This window comes from Oncorhynchus mykiss, chromosome 24, assembly GCF_057628025.1.
Source record: "Oncorhynchus mykiss isolate SJ-2025 chromosome 24, ASM5762802v1, whole genome shotgun sequence".
Lineage (NCBI taxonomy): Eukaryota > Metazoa > Chordata > Actinopteri > Salmoniformes > Salmonidae > Oncorhynchus > Oncorhynchus mykiss.
In genome coordinates this window covers 18,125,394-18,137,482 of record NC_143045.1, presented here as the reverse complement: position 1 = coordinate 18,137,482, position 12,089 = coordinate 18,125,394, and the positions used below count along the sequence as shown (strand labels likewise).

Sequence of the window (12,089 nt, the reverse complement as noted above, 5' to 3'; positions counted from 1 at the left end):
TTTGAACACAGGTAAAACTGTTTTGAGGCGAATGTTTCATTTTGCAAGGGGAGTCAGAGGTTATGTAAATAGTGCTTGAAGATGAGTTTTTTTGTTTAATGTTTTCAGGAAATGGAGCAAGGTTTCAGAAATTGTGTTTTAGCAATTTACAAAAACTGTAAACATTTTAATATTTTAGGATGTATAACAGTCCAGAAAAATGTCATGCCTAAATAATAAGCATATTTTGAGAGAGAAAGAGAGGGAGAGGGAGAGGGAGAGGGAGTGGGAGAGAGGGAGAGGGAGAGATAGAGAGAGAGAAAGAGAGAGAGAGAGAGAGAGAGAGAGAGAGGGAAAGAGAGAGAGAAAGAGAGAGAGAGAGAGAGAGAGAGAGAGAGAGAGAGAGAGAGAGAGAGAGGGAGATGGAGAGGGAGAGGGAGAGAGAGAGGGAGAGAGACATTGACTGACTGAGTGTGGGCTGTAAGAATAATGCAATGGTAATGTCTCTTACACAGATTCAGTTCACTGAGGCTGTATGAAAGCAGCTTTCATATACAGCTTTTAAAAGGCAGTAGCTCATACAAAGGTTTGGTGATAATGACTAGAATGGTCTCCTTAATTAAGGTTTCACATGATATAAAGCCCAGAGAGAAAGGCCAGATTTTGAGATCATTAAAGAGACTGCATATTGTGCATATGTAGCAAATGGGGACCTGTAAAGGTCCAGAGTTTGATTGTCGGAATGAGATGGATTGGGGGGAAAGAGATACAGCTAAGCAAGCACAGTGACGTCCTTTCAAATGGTCAGCTCAACCACTGGGTTCGTTTTGGAGTTCGCTTGGGGAGTACGCTTGGGGAGTGAATGTCGTAGATGGGGATCTGTGAAACTTACAGCATGAAAATGCTGTTATAGAGGCCATTTCCTTAGTTAGTAACAAATATAAACAAATAATTTGTCATTTCTTTGGCATGGTCAGAATTAACTGCCAAGGGCTGGTTGAATGCAGAGGGGAGATGTAGTTTATTTGCGTTTCTGTCTTGCTTCGGTGTACTGGGGTGATGTCGATGTAAATGTGTCAACATATTTGAGGTATTGGCAGCTGCATAGGCTATTCTCACTGAGCGTGGCACCATACTGTTAACATTTTATCCACAACTCTCAGTCCATCGCCGTTGTAATCTACTGGGAAGCCAAAATGTTACCAAACTGGAGATTTAAACAATGATGGAGGATTCTCCAATTCTGGTTTATTGACACCACCACTTGTCATCGCAGGGCCTACAGAACTAGTTCCCAGCTGCGCCTCACAAAATGACATTTTAAAATGTGCCAATTAGGATTATAATTTTGATTACATTTTGCGCATAGGCTGCAGTTGTTTTAACGGAATAGCCTGAAATGTTTTTCAGTTCAGATTTACAACGCAACGTAGGCATAGAAACAATGTTGGCACTTCAGAGAATAGATTTCTCCAATAACAGAGCATGAGAGACCAGAGGCTGCTGTGTTGAATCACAATAATTTCCCGTCACGAACTCCACAAACTCCTGTCACGAACTCAAGTACCTCACATCAAATCAAATCAACTTGTATTTGTCACATACACATGCTTAGCAGATGTTATTGCGGGTGTAGAGAAATGCTTGTGTTTCTAGCTCCAACATTGCAGTAATATCTAACAATTCATACACACAATACACACAAACCTAAAAGTCAAATAATGGAATTAAGGAATATATAAATATTAGGATGAGCAATGTTGGAGTGGTATAGACTAAAATACAGTAGAATAGAATACAGTATATGATGAGTAAAGCAACAAATATGTAAACATTATTAAAGTGACTAATGTTCCATAATCAAAGTGGCCAGTGATTTCAAGTCTATGTGTATGGGGCAGCAGCCTCTAAGGTGCAGGGTTACGTAACCGGGTGGAAGTCTTCTGCGCCTCCACCTGTTATTTCGGCCTATTGCTTATGAAGTTTTTTATTTTGTTTTATTTTTATTTTGTTTCTAAGTGTTTGTGTCAACACCTGCTACCAACTAACCAGCTAGTTATCTAGGTTGCAATGGAACCCGCTTCTCCTGGAATAGCTAACGGACGTTTCCAGCGCTGTAGAAACCGTGTATATTACGCTTTGTAAACGGCAATATTGACATTCTGGAGTTCCGATGTGGCAGTTGTTTGCTTGTGGAGGATTACAGGAATGAGGTGGCAATAGCGAGCACATTTCTATTCTGCATGAATTTATGGGGAAAACGCTTTCTCGTTCTCAACTCCTGTCGCCGCTCGGGCCTGACGTATACTGCAACGTGGAGTGTCTGCGAGAGGTTTGGAGCAGACTGACATAAGGAATAGCTTCACTGCACTCAATGACATCGTTGTCGAGTTCGCTGTCTCTGGATCTGACGGGGCACTGCCTGCTGTGGGAGGTCTGCCTGCTGTGGGAGGTCTGGACGTATCGCCGGGAGCAGAGGGCGCATGCTATCCTGCTTCTTGTGTGCCTCAACTAAATCTTGTAATAAATCATGTGGAAATTGAGACCGTTCCCTCGCCCATACCCGGGCGCGAACCAGGGACCCTCTACACACATCAACAACAGTCACCCACGAAGCATCGTTACCCATCGCTCCACAAAAGCTGCGGCCCTTGCAGAGCAAGGGGAACTACTACTTCAAGGTCTCAGAGCAAGTGACGTCACCGATTGAAACGCTATTTAGCGCGAACCACCGCTAACTAAGCTAGCGTTTCACATCCGTTACATGAGCAAGTTGTAATTGAGCAAGTGTCATGGTCAAAACATGTTGATACAGCAGTAGCAAAGATGGAGAAGTCCATAATAAAGCACAGCTCTGCATTTTTAACAAGACTATCAGATCCTACAGGTTCTAGTTTTGTCGCACTTGGACTACTGTTCAGTCGTGTGGTCAGGTGCCACAAAGAGGGACATCGGAATGTAAATGTATACTGAGAGCTAACATCAATAATATGCATGTACATCTCTCTTGGCTCAAAGTGGAGGAGAGATTGACTTCATTACTACTTGTTTTTGTAAGAAGTGTTGACAAGCTGAATGCACAGAGGTGTCTGTTTAAACTACTAGCACACAGCTCAGACACTCATACATACCCCACAAGACATGCCACCAGAGGTCTCTTCACAATCCCAAAGTCAAGAACCGACTATGAGAGGCACACAGTACTACATAGAGCCATGGCTACATGGACCTCTATTCCACATCAGGTAACTGATGCAAGCAGTAGAATGAGATTTAAGAAACAGATAACAACACACTTTATGGAATAGCAAAAACTGCGGAGAGACACACATGCACATACACATATACAAATGATAAGACACGCACTCTACACACGTACACATGAATGTTGTATTGTAAATATGTGATAGTGGAGTAGTGGCCTGAGGGAACACACTGTATTGGGTAGTGTTATGTAAAATGTTTAATTGTATATAACTGCCCTAATGTTTCTGGACCCCAGGAAGAGTAGGAAGAGTAGTAATGGGGATCCTTAATAAATACAAATACTAAATAACCTATAGGCCTTGTGTTTTTATTTAGTATTTTATTTTATTTTAATGTAAGTGTACACACGTTACATAGCCTACATGCCAATCGCCAAATGCAGAGGTAAAAAGGAGAATGCTTAATTAGTGAATATTAAGGTTATGTGAGAGGTTCTAGACCTACAGTCAGTGTCCGGATTTCAGCTTCTATTTAACCCATCTGAACAGTAGGCTACAGTTCCCTTGACTTGTCATAGACCTATTTGAAGTCCCTGTCTTGTGACTGTTGAATTTATATAGTGCCTCACAATCAATGCACATAACATAACTGCTATCATCCTCTTTCACCATTTCACCAAATCCTCCACAAACATGACTGTTCTGGCCCTCCCTTCTATTTATTTTCAACTCTCCATTTCACAGCTTTTCTCTTATTGAATCAAACTCCGACATTGTCCTTTTTGCCTCTGTGGATCAACCTGAACTTTTCTGTTGTTCCCAAAAGCATTTGGCGATTGGCGTGTAAGCTTTTTAGCGTGGGTACAGTTAGGCCCTAAAGCCTACGCACTAATGCCAGTTAGCCTAAAATAATTAAAGAAAAACTTCAATGTAGCCTATAGATAGATATAGATGTAGATATACATTGCACAAAATGTACACATTTATGGATTTTATTAAGGTATTGTTTTCCCTTTATTCAGCCTGCCCTCCACCCACCTGCCCTTCATCCACACAATATTTAATATCCCTAAACCCACCTGCAGGGACAGCGTGTTATGAGTCAACCCGGACATCGCTATTCTGTTGACAGTCTTTTGTATTCTGCAGTACTAATAAGAAACAGAGTAAAGGAGTGACATATAAAGCTCTCATAACACAAGTGTACTTTGTAGCCTTGCTATATTTGGGTGCTGGTCAGAGGCAGGGAGATGAAGATGGAGAGAGAGAGGAAGATGGAGAGTAATGCCTTTTATGCACTCAGGAATACTTAAAAGTTGGAGACTCTTACTTAAAGTAGAGAATATCAAAGCAATGACACTCAAGTCCCAAACCACATGAAAAGCTGATGAGATGTGACTGTAATTGTGGTATCATTAGAGAAACCCTGGGAATGCGAGAGACAGATGATTAACATTACCATCGACACGGACGTGAGACGTTTGCTGTTGTCTAATTACATGCACATATTCACCCCAATGGGATCATTCGGTACATTAAGAACTTCTACAAGAGCAGAGATGAGTGAGTAGGTAGGTGAGCGCCATGACAGAATGCTAAATAATTTCTTACTGAAGCAACCAACCTCTACAACTGGGAAGGATGTGAGTGTGACATCACCACCCTAACATTAGTAGATTGACTTGCTCTACCCAGCAAACCATAAACTTGAACTTAGTATTCGGTTAGATTGGATGACACAGTATATGTCATAAGGTTTTGTAATCAACTGCAAAAAATAAAGTTGACTGTTTAGCTTTCAGTTAACAGAAAAACAGGACACTGGGCTTAAGAACTCCTCTGCTGAGGCACCAGTTGCAGAACCCCTGAAGACCTCTAAAGTCTGAAGTGTCTTAATTAAGTTAGCTGCCTTGTGCCTTCTTCAGCCTGCTTCTTAGAGTGACTGAGCTGAAGAGCCTTGTGCTTGGTGACACACGCACACACACGCACACACACGCACACACAAACACCAGCCTAGTGTCTCTCAGAGAGACTGAGCCGAGAAGCCCTGCGCCTGCTTGGTGACACACATGGCCCTTGATGGAGAAAGACCCTGAAGCAACATGCCACAGAGAATAAATACTTAAAAGCACCGTCCTCATCCTCCCCTCCGAAGCATCAGAGATTTATGAAACGCCAGCAGAAGCATTGACAGCCAGGAACTTTCATAAGGTTACTCTCCTCGTCTCCTGGCTAATGCTTTCAGTGTCACAGAATTGTTGTGCGTCTGGCCCGTCATCCTGATTCATGTTTTATGGAACAGGTTGGCTATTCAAACGTATTCAGATTTCACCTCGGATGTGTTCTGCCAAGAGGCACAGTCATAACGCTGTGGTGTGAAAGCTTTGCCGGTCTTGTTTGCTGATTGTGTTTGTATCAGTTTGTTACTTTGTTCTTGTTCATCATAGCCTCTGTCTAGTTTTCTTTCCATTAATCAATCAAATAAATGTATTTTATAAAGCTCTTTTTACATCAACAAAGTGCTTAACAGATAGACTAGATACCCACTCTGCACAAACTGGTTGAATCAACATTGTTTCCAAGTAATTTCAACAACAAAAAATGTATGTGATTACGTTGAATGAACATGGAAAACAGATTGGATTTGCAAAGGTCAACAACATAAAGGACGTTTGGGAATGTACGTATTTTTTTCACCCAACTTTTAACCTAAATCCAATAACATGTTTCAAATATTTGTTGATTTCATGTTGAATTCACATTAGTTATAAAAAAAATAAAGAGAGTTGCACACTCTCTATGTAAACTCCCAGTCATTTATTTATTCACCAATGTTTCGGCATCACTGGCCCTGTATATATACACTCTCTCTATACATATACACAGAGAGAGAGAGAGAGAGAGAGAGAGAGAGAGAGAGAGAGAGAGAGAGAGAGAGTATGCGACTCTTTATTTTTATAGCTTATTGTTTATTTGGCTTTAGTCAGCACATCTACATAAAATAATTTGTGCGTCAGCTCATGTTTTTTATTCAAATTCACATAGGTTGACAACTCAATCAAATATAAATCAAAACTGGATGTTGAAATGACGTCTGTGTCCAGCGGGTATAGAGTACTATGTTCATTAAGGTTAAGTGTTGGCACTATATTTACTGTAACTGAAACACATCCATATGGAATGGAAGTTGGGCTCGTGCCCATATGGTTATTGTTTGCATTTACCAAGAACGATAAACTGCACTTTTACTCTTTGATTGGCAAAGAACAACATTGCCGGTTGTTTTTGATGCAGTCTTAACTTAGCTTAGGTACCAGTCTCTTTAGCTAAGCCGCTCCCTGTACTCCATGTCATGTGCCAAAGAGTGGCAAATCAATTTATAACATTTTTGACATGCGTTTTTCTGGATTTTTTTGTTGTTATATTGTCTCTCACTGTTCAAATAAACCTACCATTACAATTATAGACTGATCATTTCTTAGTCAGTGGGCAAACGTACAAAATCAGCAGGGGATCAAATACTTTTTTCCCTCACTGTACCTCAGGAAACTGGACATTAAAATGTAAAACTGTAGGCTACAATACATCGACCACGGAGAATGAGGCGGGATTATCAGGATGGAATAACATTAAGATATTATTTTCTGAATAGCAAACAGAGATGCTGTATATGGTGTATCATCACAAACAAGATTAGATTAGCAAGATTATCAACCAAGCGCCTCTGGATATTCATTTATCAAACAATCAAAAATGTGAGTATGTATATGAGGGAACCAATTCCTCGAAAGACACAAGACCAACTCCAACCCCCCTCTTTGGAGGACAACTATAGACACAGGAGTAGCTAGAAATCATCTGAGCAACTCCAATTCCCTGATTTCCCCCCACTTCTCAGAAAGATACAGCCACGCGCTCTGGTCTCCATCCTCCCGCCTCATATCAGCAAGTCAAGGTCAAGCTCATCTCAGCCAAACAGGGTTGGCACGGAGACCACTGTGTCTGCACCTGCAGCACCAGAGAGCATGTCCTCACAGTGAAAACCAAGAGCTCCTGCTCCCCAGAGACAGACTGGGTCACAGCCATGATAGCATCAGAGAGAGAACCATGCCAAGTGTGCTCCACAGAGCCAAATGTCCCTCTCTTTCTCTCTCTCTCTCCGTCCTGGACTGTTCTCTCTCTCTCCCTGAGTGTGGTTCTCTCTCTCTCTAAGTGTTGTTCTTTCACTTGCTCTCGTTGTCTTTCTCTCCCTTTCACTCTTTGATTAATTCGCTTTCACCCCCTACTTCTGTTACTCGCTCGAATCTTCTCACCCTGTCACTTTAACTCTCTACTCTGACTCTGACTCCCTCGCTAGCTATCATCCTCCCCCTCCATTTCAGTGCAGGAACATCTGGCCAAACGGCGCATGGATTATGTCCTGCCACCATCTCCAAGGCAGGAGGCACTGCCACCAGACAAGACAACATCTGGCCATCAGGAACTGTCACACTACACTCTGCCTCTACACACTACACTCTGCCTCTACACACTGACACACTGCACTCTGCCTCTACACACTACACACTGACACACTACACTCTGCCTCTACACACTGAAACACTACACTCTGCCTCTACACACTGACACACTGCACTCTGCCTCTACACACTGACACACTGCACTCTGCCTCTACACACTACACACTGACACACTACACTCTGCCTCTACACACTACACACTGAAACACTACACTCTGCCTCTACACACTGACACACTGCACTCTGCCTCTACACACTACACTCTACCCCTTCACACTACACACTGACACACTACACTCTGCCTCTACACACTGACACACTACACTCTGCCTCTACACACTACACTCTACCCCTTCACACTACACACTGACACACTACACTCTGCCTCTACACACTACACTCTGCCTCTACACTCTGTCGCTACACACTACACACTGACACACTACACTCTGCCTCTACACACTGACACACTGCACTCTGCCTCTACACACTACACTCTACCCCTTCACACTACACACTGACACACTACACTCTGCCTCTACACACTGACACACTGCACTCTGCCTCTACACACTACACTCTACCCCTTCACACTACACACTGACACACTACACTCTGCCTCTACACACTACACTCTACCCCTTCACACTACACACTGACACACTACACTCTGCCTCTACACACTACACTCTACCCCTTCACACTACACACTGACACACTACACTCTACCCCTTCACACTACACACTGACACACTGCACTCTGCCTCTACACACTACACTCTGCCTCTACATACTACACTCTGCCTCTACACACTGACACACTACACTCTGTCGCTACACACTACACACTGACACACTGCACTCTGCCTCTACACACTACACTCTGCCTCTACTCACTACACTCTGCCTCTACACACGGACACACTGCACTCTGCCTCTACACACTACACACTGACACACAACACTGCCTCTACACACTGACACAGAACACTGCCTCTACACACTACACTCTGCCTCTACACACTACACTCTCCCCTTCACACTACACTCTGCCTCTACACACTACACTCTGCCTCTACACACTACACACTGAAACACTACACTCTGTCTCTTTGATTTCATTGCCAGCTATTGCACAGCCTGGCCATGACTGCAGCTATTGCAGGCCAGTGCTTGGTAAAGGAAAGGTGATAGAAGATAGAGGTTAAAAGAGAGAAGTCCTTACCTGCCAGAATATACTGTCTATTGTGCTCCCCAGGAAGCCCTCCCTGGTTTCAGAAGACAGGAGCTTGGGTCCCAGGATCGTCATGAACTCATCGAAGTCTACCTGCCCGTCTCCTAGACACAGTATGACATGTCTTATTCACAAAGTTTAATTGCAAATCAGTAAGAAGGACAATAACTATATGTTCATTTGAGTCTGTGTTCTTTCCATTCTATACCTATTCTCTCTCCTGCCTCCTCTTCTTCATTTCCCTGCAGAAGAGGTTGTGTGCTGCCCATGCAGGATAACTCAATCTGCCCCTTCACTCTTCTTCTCCTCCCTCTCCCCTGACAGGGGTGACCTCCTTAAGGCACGCTGGCACTGTCACATTTGATGCCATCGATTGCCCCTCTCTGTGCCCATGCATATGCAGAGTGGCATCCTGCCTCATCACTGGGGACAGTCAGCCAGAGTAGACAGTGCAGTCAGGGCCCCTGAGCTATCATGATGGATGGATGGATGGATGGATGGACAGATGGATGGATGGATGGATGGACAGATGGATGGATGGATGGATGGACAGATGGATGGATGGATGGATGGATGGATGGATGGATGGATGGATGGATGGATGGATGGATGGATGGATGGACAGATGGATGGATGGATGGACAGATGGATGGATGGCTGGACAGATGGACGGATGGATGGATGGATGGATGGATGGATGGATGGATGGATGGATGGACAGATGGATGGACAGATGGATGGACAGATGGATGGACAGATGGATGGATGTGATTTAAACCATAAACACTTCCTAACAAAAGCAGCTGATGACAGGCATCATGTATGATGAACATTACACCACTATAAAAAGCAAATGCAGCAATTGCAATGCTGATATCTCGAACAAAGACCACAAGCTCATAAGCAATCCACCAAGGGCATTCTGCTGAGCTGCATAACAATCTGAGGGATCGTTCTGAAAGTAGGACAGATTATCAGATCAACTCAATGAGTCAATCCATATTTTATAGTGATCAGCTGGACTTTTGCAGCTGCTGCTCAGAGAGAAAGAATCAATGGCCATCCGTGAATGTGTCACGTGTCTCTAATTCACACAGCTGCTAGCTTGGCAAAGACGCAATAAACACCCTCAAATCCCATTTATCTGGCAATGTTCTTGGCTATGGATGCCTCCTCCGTTTGATCACCCTGGTCTTTTGTGTTGTGTCCACAGACATGAAAATGAGATGAGATTGAAGCCAATTGCTTTTCACAGAACGCAAATGTACGTTTTTAAAACATCTCTCACTGTAATAATAGAGACTTAATAGCAACAGCAATCCAGTCCACCCTTCTTATCTTGGCTAGCGAGTTTATCTCCTTCTGAAGGAATGTCTTCACTCAGTCACAGCGAGTGAAATCAACTGACGATTTCAAAGGCATCGCAGATGAGAAATGGTCCTCCAGTCCTCCCCCTCTACCAAACCAACAGGGATCAACAGGGACTCATACATTGATTGCTGTCACACCTCAGAATGTACAAGCACTATCTATAACAAATATGAGAGATAGGTGCTCCTCGCTGTTCTAACCTGCCATAGCAGGAGACGAAAGCAGTATTTCAAACAACCCTTCAATTTGATAGCAGGTATACTTTAACAGGAGGAGAAATTGTTTTGCTATGCATTCTTATTCTTCAAGTGGAGAGGCAATAGGAAGCAGTCCACATCCTTGAGCATTCAGTTATCCCCTTTCTATCATTCTCTGCACCATTCCAACACACTACAGTTTTTATTGCAATTCTGCCAAACAAAACAAAACAAACAAACAGCAAACATTTGAGTGGAGAATGCAAGTTAAAAAAAAGACTAATGGGTGAAAAACTTGAATATTTTTCAGTTATGTAGTGTTTTGAAACATAAGGCCAGCAAATGCCATATGTTACATAATGTGTGTGGCTATTACTGTGGACACATCTAATGTTTCCACAGAAGGTGATGGCTTTCAATTGAAGAGTTGATTTCCAAAATGCTATAACCACCAATTCCTTACGTGTTTTTTAATCAGAAGTGATTGCTTATGGGTACCTTCATGTGTACCCATGTGTGAAAATGAAAATGTGTTTTTTGCAAAACACTAGCTTATTTCCATTGTTTAGCTGGAATGGAATGGTCATATCCTGTATATTTGACTGTGATATGTGGTTGTCTCACCCAGCTATCTTAAGATGAATGCACTAATACTGTAAGTCACTCTGGATAAGAGCATCTGCTAAATGACAAAAACGTCAAATTTAAATGTTTTACTTACAGATCTCATATTACTGTATTGAAAACATTTGTAAAATGTCTTGTTAAATATGAATGTCACAAATATAGCATTTGTACAGTTCTTTATAAAAAGTAATTATTTGTTACATTTGACTGTGTACTTATTTCTCTGAGATTTCTTTGAAACCATCAAGTGATAGATTTTAAACAAACACATGTTTGTCATTGAACAACCCCTTGCCATGATTAGATAGTGAGAAAACACACAAATCTCTTTCATAAGATCTTTAAACAATTAAAGCTAATCTACCAACATTTTTGCAAATGTAGAGTGCCTTTCGGAAAGTATTCAGACCCCTGGACTTTTTCCACATTTTGCTATGTTACAGCCTTATTCTAAAATGGATTAGATTGTCTTTTTCACCTCATCAATCTAAACACAATAGCCGATAATGGAGAAAAAAATATAAATATAACTTTTACATAAGTATTGAGACCCTTTGCTCAGTACTTTGTTGAAGCACCTTGTCAGCAATTCTTCTTCTTGGGTAAGAAATGCAACAAACTTGGCACACCTGTATTAGGGGAGTTTATCCCATTCTTCTCTGCAGATCCTCTCAAGCTCTTTCAGGTTGAATGGGGAGCGTTCTGTTCTCTCCATGATTTTCGATCGGGTTCAAGTCCAGGCTCTGGCTGACCCACTCAAGGACATTCAGTGATGCTGCCACCACCATGCTTCACCGTAGGGATGGTGCCAGGTTTCCTCCAGATGTGACTGTTGGCATTCAGGCCAAAGAGTTCAATCTTGGTTACATCAGACCAGAGAATCTTGTTTCTCATGGACTGAGAGTCTTTTGGTGCCTTTTGGCAAACTCTAAGCGGACTGTCATGTGCCTTTTAC

The 12,089-nt window shown here is 42.5% G+C and overlaps 1 protein-coding gene across 2 annotated transcripts in view; it reads right to left on the bottom strand.

The window, feature by feature from the left end:
* Positions 1–12,089, bottom strand: part of LOC110503891 (calcium-binding protein 8) — a 56,489-nt gene that overhangs the window by 23,026 nt on the left and 21,374 nt on the right. For both annotated transcript variants that reach the window (XM_036961470.2, XM_021582510.3), the window contains exon 4: positions 8,931–9,043. In XM_036961470.2, the coding sequence (XP_036817365.1) occupies positions 8,931–9,043 (113 nt within the window). The remainder of the gene's footprint in view (positions 1–8,930; positions 9,044–12,089) is intronic.